The 25,674-nt window shown below is 44.8% G+C and overlaps 1 protein-coding gene across 6 annotated transcripts in view; it reads left to right on the plus strand.

Moving 5' to 3' along the window:
• Nucleotides 1-11,397: 11,397 nt before the first annotated feature.
• The window catches only part of SH3KBP1 (SH3 domain containing kinase binding protein 1), a 350,398-nt gene continuing 336,121 nt past the window's right edge, over nt 11,398-25,674 (plus strand). For 4 of the 6 annotated variants that reach the window (XM_081566026.1, XM_081566027.1, XM_081566033.1 and 1 more), the window contains exon 1: nt 11,398-11,864. In XM_081566026.1, the coding sequence (XP_081422152.1) occupies nt 11,861-11,864 (4 nt within the window). In that variant the 5' untranslated portion in view covers nt 11,398-11,860. The remainder of the gene's footprint in view (nt 11,865-25,674) is intronic. The other 2 variants (XM_081566034.1, XM_081566037.1) reach the window with 2 other exon arrangements.

Consider the following 25,674-nt stretch of genomic DNA (forward strand, 5'->3'; position numbering starts at 1 on the left):
TCTGTTGTTCCATGTCCAGTTCTAACTGTTGCTTCCTGACCTGCATACAGGTTTCTCAAGAGACAGGTCAGATGGTCTGGTATTCCCATCTCTTTCAGAATTGTCCACAGTTTATTGTGATCCACACAGTCAAAGGCTTTGGCATAGTCAATAAAGCAGAAATAGATGTTTTTCTGGAACTCTTTTGGTTTTTCAATGACCCAGCGGATGTTGGCAATTTGATCTCTGGTTTCTCTGCCTTTTCTAAAACCAGCTTGAACATCTGGAAGTTCATGGTTCACGTATTGCTGAAGCCTGGCTTGGAGAATTTTGAGCGTTACTTTACTAGCGTGTGAGATGAGTGCAATTGTGCGGTAGTTTGAGCATTCTTTGGCATTGCCTTTCTTTGAGATTGGAACGAAAACTGACCTTTTCCAGTCCTGTGGCCACTGCTGAGTTTTCCAAATTTGCTGGCATATCGAGTGCAGCACTTTCACAGCATCATCTTTGAGGATTTGAAATAGCTCAACTGGAATTCCATCACCTCCACTAGCTTTGTTCGTAATGATGCTTTCTAAGGCCCACTTGACTTCACATTCCAGGATGTCTATATGACTATATGACTGTAATTACTCAATTATAGTCACTGTTTATTCTAAGATATTCAATAAGGAAAACATCATCAAGGTATAACAACCTTCAAAAGCAACCTTTTTCATTACTAAAATTATACTCATTCTAGAAAATCTGGAACTGTGTCAGATACTGTGCTAAGCACTTGGCAAGCATTAGCCCATTATAGTCTCAGGCCAACCCATTTTCCAGATGAGGAACCTGAGGCATAGAGAGGTTCAGAAAGCTCCCAATACTGTGAGCCAGTTAGTCCCTAGTGAAGCCTGAATCATTCATTCCCAGGCCAGTAGTTGCACCCCCATCCTCTTCTGGCTGAGAAAATAGAAGGGAAAAGGACCAAATACTGCCATGTGATTCCTAGATGACCTCTTAATCTTTTGGACTATTTACTGCCAGAGTTTTTAATGTATTTTCTAAGTTAAAAGGCAATTTAAGTATAGGGCATATGAAGATATGTATGTATTCTGTGTTTTGTCACTTGCTGTTATGTCATAAGCATTTTGTATATATACAAATTTCATACCAAGCAAAGCACTCTCAAGAATCTATTTACATTTTATATGAAGGCCATTGAATAGGAATTTTGAACTTTGAAAAAAATTGTATCACTTCATTCAATTTCAGACAACTCTAGTTTCTAATGGAATCAGATGCAGCTGTCTTTTCATTGCCAGACCTCCCTGCTAAGGGACATGAGGCATTTCGCTGCTCTGAACTTGTGTCTCCTCACTTGTAAAGCAGGATAGTAACATCTTACACTGTTGTCCTAAGAATGTAAAAGAGGATAAAAGAGTATCAGCTGCTGCTGTGTGCATGGTTAGTCGTGTCCAACTCTTTGTGACCCCATGGACTGTAGCCTGCCAGGCTCCTCTGTCTATGGGATTCTCCAGGCAAGGATACTGGAGTCGGTTGCCATTTCTTATTCAAGGGGATCTTCTTGACCCAGGGATTGAACCTGCGTCTCCTGCATTGGCAGGCAGATTCTTTACCACTGAGTCACCTTGGAAGAGTATCAGAGCTCCCAGCTTCTCCTTAAAAGGTAGTGATTATCTTAAGATAGATATTCAAGAGGTAGTTAGCACACTGTGTTCTTGTGTAAGGTTGAACCTTTTTTTAAAATTTATTCATTTTAATTGGAGGCTAATTACTTTACAATATTGTGGTGGTTCTTGCAAGGTTGAACCTTTTTAATTCTTTATTTGGGCACTGAGAAAAGGTCTAATGTCTATATGATAGGCTACTGGTATTGTTTACAGTTAGGAGAGACTGAGGCATATATAAAACTCTTCTGAAAATTTGATTATAAACACATGGAGAAGTTTCAAGATTCCCCTTTGTTCAGGACATTTTCTGGGAAACAACTGGTTAGATAGATGATCATTAGATCCTGCGGTGGTGGTGGTGGGGAGAGAATGTCAGGCTAAAGATTACTGGACTTCTGACCTGAGGTCAGTGGAGAGGGTGGGTGGGCAAGGAGGTAGCTAGTTTCTCCGAGAAGAGCTTTGCTCATTTAAGAGCATCAGAGAATTCCTTAAGCATTTTTGTCAGGAATTCTAACTTATTCCCAGAAAGTTACGAAATATGTTCTCAACCAGTTCTGTTCCAGACAGGTTTAATATTTCACAATCAAATTTATAAGAAAAATAAAAGGTGTTTTGGGACTCATCCAAGAAAAAAGTCCTCCCTTCCCAAGGTTCTCAGTTTCTATCATTAGAGCACTAGAGAGTTACCAACTCAAAACAAACAAACAAACAAAACCAGTTATAGTTTGGGAATTTTCATATATCTTAGTATCATTGCATATTTAGAAAATGCCTAAAGGAATATTCCATCAGAAGGTAAGTGATGATCAATTGTCTCCATAATAACCAGTAACTGTGAGCTTATGGAAGATTTTCACCTTCTATACTATATATTTATCACAAAAAATTTTAAAAAAATGAACAGGCATTACTTTCATAATGATAATAAGCACCACATCTCTCTTCCTGCCTCAGAGGTGTGTGTCACTGGTAGCTCCCTTGAGCCCCCTTTCATCTCTAAGAACGAGTAGTCACGTGACCACACGGATCATCTGGGCTCCAGGATGCTGAGGTCCAATGAGGTTCTCAGATTTGAGCTGCATCAAAATTCCCTGGAGGACTGGTTCAAACTCAGATCACTGGGGCCCCTTGGAGTTCCTGATTTGGGAGATCTGGGGAGGTGTCCACAGTGTGCATGGTTAACTTCCCATGTGCCACCACAGCGCTGCTCTGGGAACCATACCTTAAGATGTATATAGACTTATTTGACATATTTTGTTAGATTCCACATAGAAGTAATACAATATCTCTTTGTCTGATGCACACACACACACACACACACACATATATATATTTAAAATCTCACATCTTATAGCAATTGTCTGTTGATAAACATTTGGGTTGTTTCCATATTCTGGCTATTGTAACTAGTGCTGCTATGAACATTGGGGTGCATATATCTTTTCAAATTACAGTTTTCATTTCCAGATATATGATATATACCCAGGAGTTGGATTGCTGGATCATATGGTAGCTCTATCTTTAGTCTTTTAAGGAACCTCCATACTATTTTCCTTAGTGACTGCATCAATTTACATTTCACCAACAGTGTAGTACCTCTCCACCCTCTCTAGCATGTATTATTTGTAGACTTCTTGATGATAGCCATTCTGACCCATGTGAAGTGGCACCTCGTTGTGGTTTTGATTTGCATTTCTCTAATAATTAGTGATGTTGGAGCATCTTTTCATGTGGGGTCTGTATGTCTTCTTTGGAGAAATGTATGTTTAGTTCTTCTGCCCATTTTTTTTTTGATTCAGTTGTTTTTTTGATATTGAGTTGTATGAGCTGTTTATATGTTTTGGAAATTTGCATTGTTTACAAATATTTTCTCCCATTCCATTGGTTGTCTTTTGTTTTCTTGATGGTTTTCTTTGTTGTGCAAAAGTTGTTAAGTTTGGTTAGGTCCCATTTGTTTAGTTTTGTTTTTATTTCTTCTGCCTTTGGAGGCTGATCTAAGAAATTATTGCTATGATTTATGATGGAGAATGTTTGCCTATATTGTCTTCTAGGAGTTTTATGGTGTCATGTCTTATATTTAGGTCTTTAAACCATTTTGAGTTTATTTTTGTATGTGGTGCGAGGGGAGTGTTCTAATATCATTGATATACATGAAGCTATCTGGCTTTCCAAACATCACTTACAGAAATATACTCACAGATACCGAAAACAAATTTATGATTGCCAAAGGGGAAGGGGAGGTGGGAGGAAGGATAAATTACAGTAGTATGGGATTAATAAACTATTGTACTATACATAAAATACATAAACAACAAGGGTCTACCATATAGCACAGAGAATTGTATTTAATATCTTGTAATAACCTGTAATAGAAAATAATCTGAAAAAATACATGTAACTGAATCACTTTGCTATAAACCTGAAAATAACACAACATTGTAAATCCAGTATACTTCAATAAAAAAGTGAAAAAAAGAAAAACAGACAAAAAGCCAAACAAAGATGAACTTGATATACTTCCCACTGTTGCCTCTGGCTGGCCTATAATTATTTTTGAGGAGAGGAACTTGATTTGATGGGCTCTATGTAACAAGAAGTTGTGCCAGAAAAGGGTTTCATGCTACCTTATTACAGGCAGACCTCAGAGATATTGCCAGTCGGGTTCCAGACCATAGCAGTAAAGCGAATAGTATAATCAAATGAGTCACACACATTTTTTTGGTTTCCCAGTACATATAAAATTATGTTTACACTATCCTGAAGTCTATTAGGTGTGCAATAGCATTATGTCTAAAAAATGTACATACCTTAACTTAAAAGATACTTTATTTCTAAAAAATGTTTTATTTCTAAAAAAATGCTAAACATCATCGAGCTTCCAGCAAGTCATAGTAACATCAAAGATCACTATAATAAATATAACAATAATGCAAAAGTTTCAGATATTGTAAGAATTTCACAGATGTGACACAGAGACGTAAAGTGACCAAATGCTGTTGGGAAAATGGGGCCAATAGAGTTGGTTGAGGCAGGGTTGCCACAAACTGTCAATTTGTAAGAAACACAGTATCTGTGAAGTATAGTAAAGTGCAATAAAATGAAGTATACCTGTAACTGGGGGTCTGGTTCAGAGACTCTTCCACTAAGTCTTATGGTGTCTGGAGCTTGAGGACCCATCTGGGTTGGCTGTGTGCACTGGGGGCTTCACAACCTGGGGGGTGGCCATGGCTCATCACCCTCAGCTCAGGCCACTGGATGTGGTTTCTCTTTCTAATCCTGAAGAAGTGACGCTGAGGGTAATGGGGTAGCAGTTATTGCAGTACTGATGTTCTGTTTGGGAAGCAATGTGGAGTTGTTAATGGATAGGACAAAACATAGGGAAAACCATCCCTATCAGGCTCTACAAATGCAGTAACACTCTCTTTTCTTATTGTGGTAAAATATACATAAAATTTACCATTGTAGCCATCTTTAAGGGGACAGTTCAGATGAAACAATGTGAATGCACAGTACCTTCACATTGTTCCATCCATCTCTGGAACTTTTTTGTGTTCCCAAACTGAAACTCTGCCCCCATTATCACTCTTTAAAATATATATATATATATATATATATAAAACAGTCCTTGTTGGGATATAGTTTAGGTACTATCAATTCATCCATTTTAAAGTATATAATCCAACAGTTTTCTATTATCTTTGTAGAGTTTAGTGCAATAAGTATAGATGTTGTTGTTGAGTCACTAAGTCATGACTGACTCTTTGCGACCCCGTGGACTACAGCACACCAGGCTTCCCTGTCCATTATCATCTCCCTGAGTTTGCTCAAACTCATATCCATTGAGTTGGTGATGCCATCCAACCATCTCATCCTCTGTTGCCCCCTTCTCCTCTTGCCCTCAATCTTTCCCAGCATCAGAGTCTTTTCCAATGAGAATGCTCTTCGCAGGAGAGTATTGGAGCTTTAGCTTCAGCACCAGTCCTTCCAATGAATATTCAGGGTTGATTTTCCTTAGGATTGACTGGTTTGATCTCCTTGCTGTCCAAGGGACTCTCAAGAGTCTTCTCCAAAACCATAGTTCGAAAGCATCAATTCTTTGGTGCTCAGCCTTCTTTATGATCCAACTTTCACATCCATACATGACTACTAGAAAAACCGTAGCTTTGACTAGATGGACCTTTGTTGGTAGTGTCTCTGCTTTTTAATATGCTGTCTAGGTTGGTCATAGCTTTTCTTCCAAGGAGCAAGCGTCTTTTAATTTCATGGCTGCAGTTGCCATCTGCAGTGATTTTGGAGCCCAAGAAAATAAAGTCTGTCACTGTATCCATTGTTGCCCCATCTGTTTGCCATGAAGTGATGGGACCGGATGCCATGATCTTAGTTTTTTGAATGTTGAGTTTCAAACCAGCTTTTTCACTCTGCTCTTTCACCATCATCAAGAGGCTCTTTAGTTCCTCTTCACTTTCTGCCATTAGGGTGGTATCATCTGCATATCTGAGCTTGTTGATATTTCTCCTGGCAATCTTGATTCCAGCTTGTGATTCATCCAACCTGACATTTCACATGATGTACTCTGCATATAAGCTAAATAAGCAGGGTAACAATATACAGCTTTGTCATACTCCTTTCCCAGCTTTGAACTAGTCTGTTGTTCCATGTCCGGTTCTAACTGTTGCTTCTTGATCTGCATACAGGTTTCTCAGGAAGCAGGTAATGTGGTCTGGTATTCCCATCTGTGTCCAACTATGACCACAATCAATTTCAAAACATTTTTGTCACTCCCAAAGGAAACTCTGTACCCATTAGTAGTCACTCCCCAGTTCCTCCAGCCCCTCATCATCTTTCTGTCTCTTTAGACTTGCTTGTTCTGGACATTTCTTGTAAATGGAATCACATGATTATATGTCCTTTTATATCTGACGTCTTTCACTTAGCATGATGTTTTCAAGGATCACCTATGCTGTAGCATGGATGACTGCTTCATTCCCTTTTGTATTCCAATTTGAACTCAGAATCTCCTCCTCACCCCCAATGACTTCCTCCTGCACTTGGTTGATCTTTTCATCTACTCAGTGTCCAAACCAGCTAACGAAATCTTTCTTTCATATCCTCATCTGTGTTCCCTATATGTGTGTGTGCTCAGTTGCTCAGTCATGTCTTGACTCTTTTGCGACCCCATGGACTGTAGCCCGCCAGGCTCCCCTGTCCATGGAATTTCCCAGGCAAGAATATTGGAGTGGGTTGCCATTTCCTCCTCTAGGCGATCTTCCCAACCCAGGGATTGAACCTGTGCCTCTTGTGCCTCCTGCATTGCCGGGGGGTTCTTTACTACTGAGCCACTGGGAAAGCCCCCTATTGTTGATTAGCTCCCATTTAAAAAAAACTGTTGTGTACACTGTAAATGTTTAAATGGGAGACACTACCAACAAAGGTCCATCTAGTCAAAGCTACGGTTTTTCTAGTAGTCATGTATGGATGTGAAAGTTGGATCATAAAGAAGGCTGAGCACCAAAGAATTGATGCTTTCGAACTATGGTTTTGGAGAAGACTCTTGAGAGTCCCTTGGACAGCAAGGAGATCAAACCAGTCAATCCTAAGGGAAATCAACCCTGATTTAAATAAATCATCCTGGCAGGATGATTTATTCTGATGTCAAACTCCAATTACTCTATTTAAAGTTGTATATATTTATTACAATGTATATTTCACACACATGATCTTAAATTAATGCCAAGTGCCTTTGGAACTTTTTGGGAATGTCACTTGATTCACTTTTTAATTGTGAAATGTCCTTCTTTACACAGAACCCCTTGTAATCTTGGGGGGAAGGGGGCCAGGTAGAGTAGGAAGAAAATAGTGGAAACCATATAGCTTGTTAATCTCCTAGGACTGTCCTCCCAATTTGCTATTTTCTTAGACAAAGCAATGCTGTGAAAGGGATGGAAAATGTTCTTGGCAAGTTAGTCTATACACTGGGGCTCCTCTTGTGTGTTTCAGATGCAAGTTCCTCTCACTGATCAACTTTGAAGTCAGTTAAGCAGGCATTCTTTGGATCTGTTAACAAGAACACCTATTCCTGTTATAGCCTGATGGGAGAGCACATGTCATCTCCTACTTACTGCCTTTGTGTTTTCCTTTACTTTCTTTGTGTATTCCTTTACAAAGCAAGCCTTTCCTACAAACTTTGTAAAAAATAATCATAGTTTAGTTTTTGTTAAAAAAAAATATTTATTTGGCTATGTTGTGTCTTAGTTGTGGCATGCAGAATCTTTAGTTGCAGCATTGCGAACTCTTAGTTGCAGCATGTGGGATCTAGGTCCCTGACCAGGGATTGAACCCAAGCCCCCTGCATTGGGAGTGTGGAGTCTTAGCCAGCGGACCCCAAAGGAAGTCCCAATCATGGTTCAATTTTATAAATGATCTGCTTCTCTGAGTAGTTTTTATCTTTGTAGAGCTGATAAAACCAATTTTCTTAGATTTGTTGCAAAGAATTCAATGAAAAAGATAAAATGGGCAATGAATGGGTCAATCTATGCGAGGTTATCAAGTGGAATCAGTGGCATAGAGAGAGAAGTTATTTCCGTGACTTGATCTGGGCAGGTGACCTTTAACCCAGTGTGCATGATGCAAAGGAAGGCAGGAAAAGCCTACCTCAAAAATGTGAGTGTAGGAAAAAAAATAACAAAAAAAGAAAAAAAAAATGTGATCACAGAACTCTGCTCGCTTACCGTGCTATCTACAGGGTTCTCTTAAACCTGTACCCGCTCTTTTGAGAATTTGAGGGGTGTTGTGTACACTGTAAATGTTAATGTGGTGTTCTCAATGGTGATTTTCTCTTTCCCTCATTTCTTTCCATTTATTAATTGGAATTCCTCAGTAAGGAAGATTTGGCCGCTCTCTCTGACGTATTTACTTATTTTGTCTGTTATTTATATCCTTAGGGACTTAAAGATAAGACTTTTATTCTTTGGGTTATAATCCAATAAAATTGTTATTTATTTTGTTACTTGGATTGTTCCAGCTTTGGCCTTTGGGAGCTCTTTCAGTGCCCTTTTGACTTGCCCCATCATTTTTATTGACCACTTCCTATTTTCTGGCACCATGAGGTTTTTACATCTCTCCATAAAGCTCATCAGAAGCACAGGATAATGACTGTCTTTTGTAAAGCACGCTGCATGTAAGTTATATTTAATGTAAAGATGATATTAAAGGTTATCAAAGCAAAGTATCATTCATCACATGCAAATTACAGATGTCAAGTCCAAGAGTGTGAGCAGGACAGGCTGTGAGCACTCCATGGGCAGAGGCTCAATGCCTTCTACTGCACCCAAAATGTTATCACCACTGAGCGACACAATGGGGCCCTTTCAGTCTATGTGTGACAGGTCAGCTACTCTCCATTCCCCCAAATGCATCATCTATCCTGGTAGAAATGGGAGTTCAGTGGGACAAAGATGTGGTATTAAATCTGATTGTATTTCTCTAGTCATCTTCATGGGATGAACTGACATAATTTGAAATAGTGCACTAACTATTCTGTTAAAAAATACTCTTGTAAGAGGGAGGCAGGATGAGAAATTACATATCTACTCTTGTCAGTAGCTGGATTCAGATCTTGAGTTTAACTTCCCTTGTGCTAGTCAGCAAAAGTTTCTCAAAGGAGAAATAAAAGGACAATAGTAGGAACAATTCAGAAGAACCAAACAATAGGTGTGTGTGTGGGGGGTGTATGAAAGGGAAAGAATGTCCATCTTTGTACTTTAGAGCAATTCAAAATGGAAAAAGTCTATAGTGTTATGGATAGAATTGATACAACTTAGTTTACTTAAGGCATTAAAATTAGAGTACAGCTCAGGAATTTTCAAAAACGTTGTTTCTTCTGTGATAAAATGACAAGTTTGTTCATGCAGGAAACATACCCAGATCAAGGAGTTGGGACACAGGACTCTGGTTCAAGAAGGCAAACATATGTCTTGAAATAGACCAGAACCAAAACAAGCCACAAAAGTTCAGGTCATCTGTCTTTGCCTGTGTGAACCTGGGAGAAGTAAAGACTGTCTTCTCCAAGTAGGACAGAAGTGAATAAAATTAAGCAGGACATAAGACACACTGCTGATTTTTTTTCAGCCCTACAGAGTTCAGCCACCAGTTTGCTGTTTTAGGGTGGGGTCCAAGAAAATTCCCAGTAAGTGAGTTTTAGCCAGGCTTTATGAGTTTCAGTGTTTTGTCAAACTCTAAGATCATATCAAAAGGTCTCATCGCCCTGATATGCCAAGGCATGCAATGAGTGAGATGCCATGGTGCCTGGAGCAGGTCTAATTGAATATTCATCTGTGCCTTCAACACTTCAGATTCTTAATTTCCATGTTCTTTAATCCCTTCCATAGGAGTCTGTCACTGATGTCACTACCACCTCTCAGTAGTTGTGTTGGATGGGTCTTCTCCTTGATTAGTCTCTTGTCTAGATTGCTCTGATACACACAGAGAGTATTAGAAAGATGAAGCTACTGATCTCTTGTTGGTAAGACCCTGACTTTGAAGGGTTTTTTTGGCTTATTTTACAAGCTAATGAAACAGTTATAAGTACATCTTTCTGTAGAAATCCCAGGATGTAACCAATTTACAAGAGTTGCCCCAACATTATAGGTGAGGCATGAAGACAACCCTGTATTTGGTAAGGGGTCTGTTTTTGTCACTTGCGGATCCACTAACCCTTGGTCTCCTCCATTTTTCAGTGGTCAATTATTTAGTTTCTTTGAATTTAATTTCTTTATTGTCTTTATTTTCTCTCTTCCTGAATGTCTCCCATCTATTTCACTATCTCTTCCTACCACCAGATGGTGGAAAGGGAAAAGGAAATAACCAGTCGGTAAATGAATGTGGTGGATGTCAGAGTATAGTGAAAGGTGTGGTGGTGAAAGGACTCCACAAGGAGCTTGTGAGTTACCTGCGAACTAACATAAAGTCGCTGTTTTTATTTTAGTGCCCACTCAAGGGTAGGCTGTCCTGATCTGGGGATCAGATCAGTATGGCACAATGTTGCCTGTTGGTGGGGAATTGGCTCAGTGGATTGCTGAGCAGTGAATCCCACCTGATTCAGGCAGGGGGTTGCTGGGTCAGGAGTCCACATGAGGGTCAGTGTGTGGCGATGCAGCCCACTGGCTTCACTTCTCTTTCTGCATCTCCATCCCACCACCTCCTACAAGCCGAACTCGCGCCTGGCCTGCCATTCCCCTGCTGCACGGAAGGGAAACAGCGTTTCTCTCCCTCCGTAGGATAACCCCCTTCTCCTTCCCAACAGCCCCCTTTGTGAAGCCTTCTGGGTTGCCACGACACCCCGGGATTACCTGTCATCACCCTCAGCAGGTGTTCAGCCCCTCACCTTCCCACGGCCTCCCCTCCCCCAACCTGTCCACTTCACGTTGCGCCTTCGGGATCGGCTTTTGCCATCTCCTTTCCACGTGCCCCTCCACCTGGACGCCCCCTCCCCTCAGACCCTTCCCTCCCTCCTCTGGTCTCGAGGAGTCTCGCGGCATTTCCCGGGGCGTTAGCGGAGCCGCCAAGGGTGGGGGGCCAGCCTCGCGGAGCTGGGTCCCTCCCCAGCAGGCGGTGAGGAGGGCTCCGGAGCGCAACAGTCACAGAGACGCCCCGGGCGCCAGCCCGGTCCCTCGAAAGCTCCGCCCCACTGGCCCCGCCCCTGCAGCCCCGCTCCCGCCCCGGCGGCCGCGCGTCCCCGGCAGGCGGAGCCGCAGGAGCGGCGGCGGCGGCGGCGGCGGCGGCGGCGGCGGCGGCGGCGGTGGTGGTGGTGGTGAGGAGGAGGGGAGAGCGGGCTGCGCGGCCGCGACTGCTGGGCGCTGGGCTGGGTGGCGCTTTTTTTTTTTTTTTCGCAATTTCCACTAGCGGGGAGCAGGAAACCCGGCGCAGCCGGGCGCAGCGGGTCGCGATGCAGCAGCAGCAGGAGTCGCCCCGGGGCGGCAGCAGCAGCAGTAGCAGCAGCAGCAGCAGCAGCAGCAGCAGAGGCAGCAGCGGGCGGCTTTGAGCCGCCGCGGCCGCCGGTACTGAGGAAAAAGCCGACCCAGCCGCCCGACCCCCGCGCCCACATACCGGCGCCCCGAATCCCGCGCCCAGGTCCCGGCGCCTTGACCCCCGCGTCCGCCTCCGCTAACTTTCACGCTGCCTCGGCGGCCCGGCCCGGCTCGACGCCAATGGGTGAGTGGGGGGCGACCGGGTGCTCACCGCAGCCTGGGGCGGCGCGCCTGTCCCGGGACCGCGGAGCTGAGGAGGGCGTCCCAGGGGCAGGGCCCCGGCGGGTGACACCGTGGTGGGCACCCTGCCTGCCTCGCGCCCTCCTGTTCACTCCCACTCGCGCCCGAGTCCCTGCCGAGCCCGCCCGGCGCCCACTGGAACCCCGCGGGGGCCTGGGTGGAGGAGCGCGGGGGCCGGCCCGGGGCGGCTGGCGCGGAGGGATGCAGGGGGTGTGGTTGGCTTTTCGGGTGGGCGGGGAGAGTTTTGTCTTGGCCATTTTATCGCCCCCAGCGCGCCTTCCTTGCGCTGAGGGCGGGGGTACCGGGAGCTGGTGGGCTCCGGCCCTGCGCGGGGCTTGCGGTTCCCGCCTGGCCCCGCTGCAGAGGCGGCGGGGGCCCGGGTGCCTTTGCCGGGGGCTGACGTGGTGGTGGGGGGTGGCGGGAAACGCCCCAGTACCCGGGCTGGCGTGCAGTCTTAGGGTCTGAAGCGCCTTGACCCGCCTCCCTTGACGTCCCTCTTCCTCCCAGCCCTGACCCCCGCTCTGCCAGCCTGCCTCCCTCCAGTCTGGCAAGCTCTCTGCTCGGTGATGCTCAAAGGCCACTTCCCACACCCTCTAAGTCTGCAGGGCTGGGGAACTGGAAAGGGTGATATAGTCCTTGATTTACTGGTCAAAGATCAGTTCTAAGTAGCCAACAAACTGTTAGGTCCCCTGGGTCCCATCTGGTATAGACCCCAGAGTATTGGAGCCACGTTGCCCAGACGAACTGGCACTTTATTGGGCAATGGACTTGAGATTGCCGGGGCTATTAAACGTTTGGCCCACCCAGGTAATATTCTTGCTGGTAGGCAGTCTGTTTTTCATGCCTCTGGCAGATTACTTTGAGGTGTTTCAAGGCCAAGTATAGGAAGACTGTAGATTTTAATAAATCATAATGAAGTGAGACCTTTCTGGGTTCAGGTCATAGGATTTAGGTAGGTGAGTCAGACAGTGAATGGCCAGTAGTTACTGGTGAAGACAGATGCACTGGAAAAGGAGAGGTTTAACCCCGGCAGTTGCTGACAGAGTTCAAATCCCATTTGTGGTCATTTTCCAGAAATGGTTTTCCTTTTCCAAAGTGATGACGATCTGATGGCTTCTCAACTTCAATGTCGCTTTTTTCTCAGTGCCCTTCTCTGATCCCTGCACCACTCCTAGTTTAATTTAGTTTCTTTCTGTTACCCTTTCTCCTATAGCACTTTTAAAAAAATAGCACTATTACGTATTTATTTGAGTTTAACATTCTGTCCGTAACTGTAAGCTCCATGAACATGGGGACATTGCTGTGTTGTGCTCTTTTGTTCAGCACTGTTTTCTTTGGTGCCTGGCACAGGGAAGTCCCTAAATAAATATTTACTGAATGAATGAATGAATGAGGGGGTAGTGGAAGTCAAAACACTTAGCTTGGCACTCTTGTTTTGCTTTGGCACCTAATAAGATCATGTAGTTCATTAACAAAGTATATACTTGAAACATCACCCATTACTTTCACAACAGATTGGTTTCTCCTGAGGTAATCTATAATGCTATTTTGATCATCTGTCCTTTTGGGTGGGTTGCCTAAAGGATTGCACACACACACAAAAAGATGTTTGATCCAAGTGTCTTCTTTCATGGCTGGACTGTGTTTTCTGTATCTCATTGGGAAGAGGACTGAGTTCTTTTTAAGAAACAGACCTGTTTATCATTCAAGTCTGCACTATTTTCATTATCCAGAACCTCCTAAGAAAATTAGAAAGTGTTTTTGCAGTTTATAGCCCTTTAAGGCTTAATCTTTTTTACTGTAATCATTACAAAAGGGAGAGGGGGAGCTGAAGGTGATTTTCATTTATTTCAGGTGTTACTACTTAGCAGTGCTAAGAGTAAAATGGACACTGTCATTTAATTCATTAAAATGTTTAGAGTGAGATTTGAGATGCTGAAAGTACTTTGGGGGTAAAGATCACATGCTGTTTTCTAAAGCTTTTTCAGCAGTGTATTTGTGATGAAGCAGAGGTATTTAACAACTGATGCTGTATGTCTTCTGACGGAGCCACCTAACTGTTATTTCTGAAGCAGGTGTGTGTACACACAGGCACACCCCCCTTTGCAGTCCCCTGTATTGCTTTGGTTTTCAGAAGATTTGTCCAGTTTATTAATTTGATACACTTTCATTCTTATCAAGTCTGACAATGATTTTTCCCATGATGGATAACACAATAAAGCTGTATTACATAGTCTTTGATCTGAAAAACAACTGCAAAGCATCAAATCCCAAACCCTGAAATGAAGCCAGTTGATTGTGAAATGGCCTCTTAAAAAGTGCACTCAGAATGTGCCATCTGAGTTTGCAGGAAGATGCCTTCAGTAAATGCAGGGAAAGGCTCTTGTAATTACGACTGCAAAATATTATTACGACCCAAATCTGTGAGTCATGGAGGATCTGCAAGCCCAGTGAAGGATTTCTGTTTAAAGAATCCCAGAGTAACAACAAAGTGTGGACTGTCGTTAGCAGTGTATTGTATTAGTGTTGGTAGACTGCTTTATGTTAAATCAACTAAAGCTGAAATGAATATAATATGTTCAATAAACAGGCGCGAGTTAGAGATGGAAGGTTCCACCTTTTATCTATAATGACCTTTACTTTATCCTCTTCTAGCCATCACAGCTACCTCCTGGTTGCACAGATTTTGCTTGTTTTTTCTCTGATAGCTCTAGTTCTTACTGTGTTATTGATATTCTCTGATCACCATTTGTATTTGTAATTGTTTTAAAGCCAGTTGCACACAGTGGTCAGTATTCGTCTATTTATCCATCTATCCCTCCGATATTTATTGACCTCCTGCTTTGTGCCCAGCATTGTGCTAGGAGCAGACACACAACACACAGACCTGCCAGCTTGGGTTTCTCATTCTAGTGGGAGAGGTAGGCTAGAGTGCAATACTTACAACAATATGTAATTATAAGCCCTGGTAGGTCTTGTGAAAGGAGACTAGAGAGGTGGGATCTGACTTAGGTTGCGGAGGGGTAAGGACAGCATCTTTGAGGAGATTGAGTTAAAATCTGAAAGTTAGATAGGAACCATCACTGTCCTCCTCCCCCTCGCCCCCCAGAAGCACCTGCAGTGTAACAGCCCTGCACTGTGGGCACGCCAGGGGTATCACAGTGAGAGAGGTTTCCTCCAGATTAGGTGCTGTTAGGAAGCAGGAGTGAGTCCTGATCGGGTGCCTTAGTAACCTTACTTAGAAGCAGGGAAATTCAGACTAAGGCTGGGATTGGTGAAGAAGCCAGAGTCGCTCCTAGAACCAGGACCCGGGGACATTGGGTGACTTTGGTGGTTCGGACAAGTTCCTGCTTCATCTGTGTTCTCACTTGATTACTGAGTGGTCTTGTCAACTACATCATGAGTGGAGGTGGGGAGTAGGACTTGGTGGTGGGGAGATAAGAGCTATCTAGGTATATTTGGGGGTGACTTCCTTAATATCAGCCCATCTAGGGGCTGTTGTTTAGCCTTCACAGAATGGACAACTCACACACTCCACCTGGAATCATTCTGAAGGGATGGAGCAAGCTGCTGAAAACCAAGCAGCAGCACAGCTCTTAATGGGAGAGACGGAATGGCAGGAAAGTACTGGAATCCTTTCAATGTGAGAGAAGGAGGATCTCTAATACAATGGTACTCAGAGTGTGGTCCCCCAGTCAGCAGCTTCAGCCTCCTGGGATCCTGTTAGAAATACCAGTTCTGTGGCCCTAATACTATCCACTGAGTCAGGAACTTCTGAGGCGAGAGTGTAAATGCATTAATGAGCCCTCCATGGGTTTTGATGCATGGTCAAGGTCAAGTGTAGAACCTCATTGCCTTGCAGATGAGAAGGCTGAGGTCTAGAGTGCATGGGTTTGTAGGCACTCTGGTCATAAAATAAGATGCCATTATAAGTGACACAGGACCTCAGAGAAGGAGGATAATGTGCTCCTAGTCCAGAATACGGAGAAGGCAATGGCACCCCGCTCCAGTGCTCTTGCCTGGAAAATCCCATGGACGGAGGAGCCTAGTAGGCTGCAGTCTATGGGGTCGCTAGGGGTCGGACACGACTGAGCAGCTTCACTTTCACTTTTCACTTTCATGCATTGGAGAAGGAAATGGCAGCCCACTCCAGTATTCTTGCCTGGAGAATCCCAGGGACGGGGGAGCCCGGTGGGCTGCCGTCTATGGGGTCGCACAGAGTCGGACACGACTGAAGCGACTTAGCAGCAGCAGCAGCAGCAGTCCAGAATAAACCTCTCCTGGAGTTATGACTCAGTATTGAGAAATGAAATCATTCCCTTGCTTTTTCAAGCTTCTAAAGACAGCCTGCATTCCTTGGCTTGTGGCCGCATCACTCTCACCTCTGCTTCTGTCCTCACGTCTCCTCCTCTCTTTCTCCGACCCTCCTGCCTTCATTTTATAAGTACTGTTGTATTATACTGTGCCCACCCAGATAATTGAGGATACCCTTCCCATCTCAAGATCCTTAACTTAATCACATCTGCCAAGCCCCTTTGCCATGGAAGGTAGCATACTCACGGGTTCTGGGGATTAGGATGTGGACCTCTTTGGTGGAGTATTATTCAGCCTACCACCCCCTTATTCCTCTTTTGAGGCCTGCTCCAAAGGTTGTTTTACAACACTTCATCTTGTGTTAAGTCTGTTCATCTCTAGCTGGGTGTCCCCAACTGCATCGCCCTGGCTCATTGCCTGGTATAGGGTAAGTGCCATATGTTAGTGAACGAATGAATAAATGAATAACCCTCTCACCCAAGTGCAGCTACTACTTGAAATTCTCTGAGGCTATTGGCTGCCAGGAGTATGCATGCAGTTCTATAAAATCCCCCAGGCACAGGGTGCTGACAAGGTTTATTTGCTGACAGTTCCCGGTGGCCTGTACAGCAGCGGGTGAAGAACGGTAATGCCACATGTGTCACATGGCTTCAACAAAGAGCTAAAAGTTTAAGATAGCAAGTTCTCTCTGGCGGTGGTTCTCAACCAAGGGCAATTCTGCCCCCAACCCCTGGGGGGACATTTGGCAGTGTCTGGGGTTGGCAGCTGGTGGGGGAAGCCAGCCTGCTGGCATCTGGTGGGCAGAGGCCAGAGATGCTGCTTTACCTCCTGCAGCGCACCACAGTCTCCTCCACACTTATTCGGCCCCAAGTGCTGGGGAAGCTGGCTTTGGGTGTTACACAGATGGTCAAACACTGTTTCCTTCCTTCATCCTAGCCGCTCTGGAACCCAAGATTTTCCTCTCTGGCCACAGCCTTTGTTCTATGAATGGACCAAGAAGTTGATGGAGAGCAGGACTCTTCGGCACTTCTTCACTGTTTTGTCCTTGGAGTGGAAAGTGTCTTCACACAGCTTACCCCGCTTCTGTCCTTACCTGGGTTGTGAAGTTGTTGAACTTCCCTCTCCCATGTGTGGCTCCCCTGATGTTTTGCCTTCCTGGTGGGATGTTCTTAGATGCCAGGTGACAGATAATGGTCCTTCTGCTGCCCACCTATTGGTGCCTGGTTCTGGAGTGCTGGTGGGGCCCTTGGCAGCCCTTGATCACACCATCAGATGATGGAACTGAGACTCCAAGAGGCCATGTGACCCGGGCCCCCAGGTGCAGAACCCAGCTCCCTTTCACTGTGAGAGAACCAGCCACCTGTATCGGTGCTCAGTAAATATCAGGCTGCTGATCTCCCCTCCCCCCCAACCCTGCTGCCCCCCACCACTGTGAGGAGCTTTGTACAGCCTGTTTCCTTGAGAAGTTTTTTAAAACAGCTTTATCGAGATATTATTCACATATCATATAGGTCACCCATCTAAAGCATGCAATTCAATGTCTGTATATCATGTTATTTGTGAAATTATAGTAGAACATATATAACAGAATTTGCCATTTTAACCATTTTTAAGTACACGGCTTAGTGGCATGAAGTGCGTTCACAGCGTTGTGCAACTAGCACTGCTGTCTATTTCGAAAACTTTTCATCACTCCTCCCTGTAAGTTTGTAACTGGAAGGTTAGAGTCCATACCCCATCCCCTGGAGGGGTGTTCCTGGAGCACTCAGCCGTTTTGGTGGAACACTTGGTAGAAGCCCAAGGATCCCAGTTAAGATTCCAAAGAAATACAGGAAAGGAGAAAGTATGGTTTTGTTGTTTTTTGTAATGGTTTTCGCTGATATTTTCTTTGGGGGGTGGGGTACTTTATTTTTGTTTTGTCCCTCCAGGCAGCTCCCTTGGTTCCACCTCTTTCATCCTGTGGGAGAATTGTAACTTTCCTTCTGTATCCTGAAGCCCTTGTGAGTCAGTGGCTTGGGCAACTTCCTTTGCAATTACTGGGGTCCATTAAGAGTATTTCAGTCATGGGAGGATACACTGTGGTGCCAAACTGGTCTCTGGAATCCACACGTGGAGGCTTGATGGAATGCCACGTTTCTTTGCTTATGTTCCTTCAGCTGGCAAAGGTACACCGGCAACTGGTTGATGATGAGCGCTTGGTTTTCAACTCGATTGTTATTTTATGGGTGAATACCTTACAGGCAGTCCTGTAGTTTACATTAGGGGGTACTTAAGCAAAGCAAAATGGAGCTTGTGGACCTTACCTCACTGGTAAACTATGCTTATAGTTAGGCTCAGGAGGAAAAAACACTGATAACAGAAAAATCCTGGGATATTTGTCCTCCCTGAGCAGTATTCACTTGGCAAGAAAAGCTCTGTAAAGGCCTTCACTTATTTCCTTACAGGGGCCAGGGAAGTGGTGGGGCCACTGCGGGAGGCTGGTCTGTGCCTAGACGCAGGGGATAGAGAGCAAGATGAGTGCTATTCAGTTCATGCTGCTGTTTCTTCCTCAGTGTCTTGGATGAAAGACCATAAATATTTCAGTGCTGATTAATTACTCGTTTTGCATAACAAATCTAAGCCCTTAAGCACCCAAGTGTAGCATATATAGACAGTTGAAAATACTGGGTCTTTAAACTTCCACTTCTTAACAGTCAGTGCTCAAACATCAGCGCTAGTGTTTTTGCTAGGTTTTTCTGGACTCTTCTAGACTTAGAAAACTTGGGGCCCAGTTCTAGGTCTGGTCCTCTGGGGCTGCACCAGTTTTATCCATCGCACACCCACTCCCCGGGTGAAAAGTCTTTAATTAGCTTACTGTCCTCTCTAATTATTCCAGCTAGTTCTCCTTTTTGTGCCTGGAGCTAGAAGGAGGTGCTTGAACCTTGTTTTGGATGAGCGCTGGGAAGGTCTGCTCTGGCTTTGCTTCCCCCACCCGGTAGCCAGCTTCTCTGTGGATCCACATCTTCTGTGCCAAGCCCTTCTGGATGCTGCCTTCTGCTTGAGTAGTTTACATGCTCGCCTGGTTGAATCCCAATTCTGGATTCCCATAGGGTGACTCTGAGTCTCCTGGAGTTGGTGTCACCCTGGAGACACACGAGTGGGTGCTGTGTGCCCACAACTGTGAGGGGAGGGAGTGCCTGGTTCCAGTCCTGTGTCAGTCCTTAAGGAGGGCCTCCTTGGTGCCAGGTGAATGCTAGGTGCTGGGACAGTCCTGACTGGGATGTAGCCCTGCCCCTGGGATGGGGTGCCTGGGGGCCACTCTTGGGGCAGGTACTATAAATGCGGATGTGCAAAGGTGCCCCGTTGCCCACTCTTCCTGGCTGTCTTGACCAAGGGGCGATGGGTGTAGGTGTGGTGCTAGAGCCTTCAAGGATGAGCACCTCCCGCTCCCCGTAGGGACGGCTCCTGGCCTTGCTGGGCACCCTTATGCTTCTGAGTGAGTCACGGCTATTTTTACCTTTTGAGACCCAAAGTTGTCTAACTGAACTCGGTTTCTCCTTTTGAGTTGGCACCACTTAAAAAGTGTGGATGTGACTGGGGGCACTTGGAGGGGTTGATGATAGCGCGCCGTGGGGGCAGGGTGCAGTTGTGACATTGTCTGGCTCTTTTAGGGAAACTGTGGGTTTTTAAATGGAGGAAGAGATGAAGACGTTGTGAAAAGCAGCCACCGCCTGGCCTGGCGAGTTAACCGCTGGAGCCAAGTGATGTTGGGGAGGGGGGCAGGTGTTGGGGAAGGGGGAAGGTGGCTGCTGTGTGCTCTGGCTCCCTCTCTCCACGCTCACACCCTTTCTCTTCTCTTTCTCTCCTCTCTTGCTCTCCCCCTCACCGATCCCCTTCCCTTCTCTCCCCTAGCCCTCCCCACACCTTCTCTGTACCCCACTCTCCATCTCTCCCCAACCTTTCTCTTCCCTCCGGCCCTCTCTCTCCCCTCACTGCCCACCTGCCCACTCTAGACCCACCTCCTGCTCATTCCCCTTTTCCCTTCAGGCCTCTTTTGTTGCCCTCTCCACCTCTTTCCTTCTCTCTTCCCCACACCCTCCCCCAGTCTGTCTCCCCCACCTCTTCTCTCCCATCCCTGGGTCTGTCCCCATTCTCCTCCAGGTCCCTCTGTCCACACCTTCTCTCCTCCTAGGGGGACCTCCCCCTACCCCCTGTTTGCTCTTCCCCTTCTTACTAACCCCCCCTTCCTTCCTCCTTCTCCCTTTCTTCCCACTCTTCCACCTCCCCATCTCCCTCTGTCCCCTAACTCTCCCCCAACTTCCTCTCCCTCAAACACTCGCTTCTTTCCCCTCCCCCAGTTCTCTCCCTTGAACACCCTCTTGCCACTCTGGGGTCTCTTCCCCCCTCGGCTCACATTCTCTCCCTCAAGCCCCTTTCTCTCCTGAAATCCCCCATGTCTCACAGCCCTCCCAGTTCTTCCCATAAACCTTCCCCATACGGTACCGCCCCTGCCTCAGCATCTTCAACTGATAGCAACACCTCCTTTGTGGATGAAGCCATTGTGTATTTAGTGTCATCTAAGGTCAAGATGGCCACATGAGGATGTGTATTAATGGCTCCCGCTCCACCGCAGACACTGGGCAACCAGTTCTCTGCCAGTCAGGACAGTCGTCTTAAAGGATAACCTCTTCTCCAGCAGTGGTGCAGAGGGCTCCATCCCTGACCGAGAGCAGAGGCAGATTCTAGGATGGATATGTCTTCTTCTAGTTCCAGTATTCTGTAACCCTGAAAATTTTTTTTGTTATAAATAGTAACTCTATAATAGAGTTTAGAAAATAGGAAGCAGGACAATTTAAATTGAGTGCTCATACAGTACCCCAGTACAACCACTTTCATTTTATCTTTGTGTATGTCTTTTTAGGGGCTTCCCTGGTGGCTCAGTGGTAAAGAATCCATCTGCCAGTGCGGGAGATGTGAGTTCGATCCCTGGGTCTGGAAGATGCCCTGGAGAAGGAAATGACAACCTACTCCAGTATTCTTGCTTGAGAAATCCTGTCAACAGAGGAGCCTGGTGGGCTACAGTCCATGGGGTTGCAAAGAGTCAGACACGACTTAGCTACTAAACAACACCAACATACATATCTCTTTAGACTTTTTACTATATACTTGTAGATAATATTAACATATGTATAATATTAATATATGTAGTATATATAATTGTACATCCTGGTTTTTTTTTTTTTAATGTCATAATCGTCTCCAAAGCTGGTGTTTGTAGTAGCTAAATATGTGAGTTCCTGAATCCTAGATTATGGAACCATTTCCCTACCATTTGAGCATTTAGGTTGCTTCCATAATCTTGATATTATAAATAAGGATGGGATGGACACCATTTTCCTTTTTATCATTTAAGGAAACCAGGTTGTAGGCAGGGAGACATTCCACATCCATTCCTTGTTTCCATAGCCTCCACATGACTGGACTGGCCCATGCTGATGATAATGATGATACGCCCATGAGAGTCAGTTATTGTGCACTGGCAAGGTGCGTGCCAACCCTGTGTTTGCTTTCAGTTTTAGTGCAAGAAACTGCTCATATGGTTTATCATCCCTTCTGGGCTATATGTGCTGTGTGTGTCTGTAAGCGACACAGAGACAGGGAGAGAGGGAGACGTCTCTGAAGGAGACAGCCGGGGGGGCTTTCCTATTCCACAGCGTGTACCTGTTGCACTGTGCCATTTGGAGACGGTGAATCCTGGTTCAGGGCTTAGGCATGAGAGAACGGGATATACACAGTTGAAAGGTTGTTGCTGAGCTACAGAAAAACGGCCGGGATTCTTGGCCTCTGGAGGAGAAGAATTCAATCCGGGGCCAGAGACGAGGCTGGATCGCTCAGAGCTTTGGTGTGATAAAGTTTTATTAAAATATAAAGGAGATAGAGAAAGCTTCTGACATAGGCATCAAAAGGGGGCAGAAAGAGTACCCCCCTGCTAGTCTTCAGCTGGATGTTATATAGTCACTAGCAGTTTGTTAATGTAAGAAAGGAATGTCTTAAACTCAGAATGGCACCAGGCCCCTCATCCATAAGATGTATTTTTGAATAATCTGGGCACCGGACATTCCGGGTCATAAAACGATTGACTTGAATTTTGCAGAAAGGCAGATCATGCAAATAGTTTCATTTACATAGATTAGGGGAACAATGTCTGAGTATACCATACTGGTTTGTCAAGTAGGTTCTGAGCCATTAGGCGGAAGACAGCGTTTGGGGTAAATGCATAGTACATTAACATAGCTTAAGACAAACATTTCCACAAGAAAAATGCATTGGTTAACTCAAGGTTTGAGAATAGTTAACTTCAGGTGAAACCAGGTGTCATGGCAACACAGTATTTTAAGAGAAACCTCTTTTAAATTTGTATAGAGAAGGGAAAAAAGATCGCTAGTTTGTTTCCTCCTGCCGCTTAAGAGAGAGAGAAAATGTCTGACCCTTGCAGCCTATTTCCTCCGTTTGGAGACCCCTGGCCTTCCTGCCTGTTGCCCTCTCTCACAGTGAAAGGTAAAACCCTCGGAGACTCGCTTCCTTCTCTACTCTTCTCTTTCTTTCCATCTTCCCTCTTGCCCTCCTTCCACTTCACGCCCTGACTGACTTTTTAAAGGGTTTTAGTGTCCCAGAACTGCAGGGAAAGCTGTGTCCTGAAAGCGCTGGGTCATCAACGGGCCTTCTCTTTTGTCTGGGCTGTGGGTCTAGGTCTCATGCTGACAAGGGAAAGGTTGTGACTGTAACCTGCTGTGACTTCCTAGCTTAGCTTTATGTCATTGTCATATGCTCACTTGAAAAAATTGGACTTTTAGCTTCAAAGGACATCAGATAAGGGTGGCTAGAACCCCAGGATTCAGGCTAGATGAACCATCTTGAAGCCCGCCTTCTTGATGCATCAATATGAGTTAACGGATAGCACTGTGTAAAGCGTTTGCTCCCCAGCCACCCAAGTGCATGTCAGATGCTAGCTCGTGGACCTGGCCAAAAAGAAGCTGAACATTTATGATGCCTTTTCAAGGCCAATTGTCCAGTGTCTGTGAAAGTTCTAAACTTCATGATAACGTATTAGGAAGCTTTGATCACTAATGGGTACCAAATTCATTTTCCCTTTGTTTCATTTTTAAGTTATGAACATAACCAGACGGCGCTGCAGGACAGACAAGACAATTGATTCATTCCTGCCATTTATATGGGAATCTGATTAGGTTCTACAAGACTTTATTTAGTGCCTGTTAGGTGTGAGAGCTGATATAACCAGAGGGACACAGATATCTAAAGTTTCCCTCAATGACACATTTTGGTTAACTCTCATTTCCCTAATTACGTGGGACATTGTGATGTGATCATTTCATGAACCACACAATGAAATAAGCAGTTAAACCGGACGGTGTTAGTTTGAACAAGTTTTGTTTCTCCCCAAAGAAGGAAAGGTGTCCATATGAGGAACACACATCAAGTTAGAAGACAGCTCTCTGAGATAACAGTTGTTAGTTGGTCTCTGAAACTCCCTCCTTGCTGGAGGCTTAGAGAAACCAAATAGAACAGGGTTTCTTAGATGAGTAAGGCTGAAGTTCCTTTCAGGGAAGTATTTACCAAGAATCCCTCTTTGCCTTGAACTTTAAAAAATGTTTATTAGTGTTTATTTATTTATTTGGCGTGAAATATACATGACAGAAAATTTACCATCAAATTGTTGTTTTTTTTTTTATCGTGGTAACATATACGGAATGTGAAATGTACCATCTTAACTCTTTTTAAGTGGACAGTTCAGTGGCATAAAGTACATTTACCTTGTTGTACAAGTGTCACCGCCAGCCATCCACAGAATTCTTTCTATCTTGTAAAACAGAGACTCCACACCCCTTCAACAGCCACCCCCATTTCCCGCTCCCCCCAGCCCCTGGCAACCAGGGTTCTCCTTTCCATCTCTGTTTGCTTGACTACTCCAGGGACCTCATTTAAGTGGAATTGTACAGCGTTGGTGCTTTTGTGTCTGGCTGATTTCAGCTAGCGTGGTGTCTTCAGGGTTCACTCATGTTGTAGCATGTGTCAGAATTTCATTCTTTTTTAATTGCTTAAAACTTTTTAATAATGATGCGGCTTGAAAAATAGGCACTTAACTAGATATATGCTCCTTTTGCTTTTAGCTCATTTGGAAATATAAACCTGCAGTATCAACCTGAAGCTCTTTTGAAAGTATAAACTGATTCACAAATGAAGGATGAATTAACCCAATAAAGCTCAATCAACACTAATAGGAGACACAATGACATGTTTCAGAGATGCCATTGTTGCTGGCAAGGCGGCTGGGCGCACACATTTGATGTGGTGTGCAATCTTTTGACTTGATTTGGTCCTCTCATCTCTTCCCTCTTCAAACCAATGTGAGAATCCTTCCTTTACACAGTGCTCTCTGAGGCCTTTTCATGGCGTACTGTGCATGAGAACCAGTTCTGAAAGTTGAGAGAATATTTGATCCACATAGACCACATGTGGGTGTGGACAGTGTCAAGCATTGGTAGAAAATAAGTCCTCATAAGCCCACCGCTCAACGTGTACCGTGGCTCCGTCCTGTCCCCCTGCCTTCTTGAGAGGAGACGGACATCAGGAGCCTTTTAAAAATCATATTTCCCTTCTTTTTAAGAACTAGTTTGATCATTTCCATATGTATCTCCTAAAAACATTTTGTCTGGCTTTGTTTGGTTTTAATTTTATGTAACCAGCATGCACACCGCACAGAGACTTGTGACTGGCTGTCTCTCGTTTTGTACTTCATTTCTTTTCCCTGTCTGATCTTCTATTGTTTGAATGTGCCATTGTGGCTTTTTCATTTCACTTGGTGATGGACTTTTGCATTGCTTCCCATTTTTGCTACTGTGAATGGGTGTCCTGTCACCATTCTGATCATTGTCTCCAGGTGCCCATGTGAAATACGTCCTTGAAAGGTGTATGACGAGGAGTGATTTTGCTGGGTTGCAAGTTGGTGGATTTCCAAAGTGGTTGTACCAGCATGTTCCCAACAAAGAAGTGAACAAACAAACTAATAATGAAGGAGAGAACACCGTATTCATTGAAGAGAGGATGTGAGCTTTAGAAGAGAATGCCTAATTGGTTTTCACAATGTGTGTTCCCAGAGTATAAACATTTCTGCAGCTCCCATTCTGCTCAACATTTGGCCACCTCTGTGTCTGTCATCACATCTCCTTCTCTATCTCTTGAGCCTCTCTCTTCCATCCTTGAAAGACCCTTGTGATGATGCTGGTCTCCTCCAGATCATCCAGGATAATCCCCTCATCTCAAGATCCTCTCATCTCAAGCTTAATCACATCTGCACAATCCCTTTTGCCAGGTTAGGTCACATACTCACAGGCTCTGGGAATTAGCATGTGGACATATTGGGGAGGGCATTATGATGTCTA

Source organism: Giraffa tippelskirchi, chromosome X (assembly GCF_054371585.1).
Source record: "Giraffa tippelskirchi isolate mGirTip1 chromosome X, T2T-mGirTip1v1.2.pri, whole genome shotgun sequence".
NCBI lineage: Eukaryota > Metazoa > Chordata > Mammalia > Artiodactyla > Giraffidae > Giraffa > Giraffa tippelskirchi.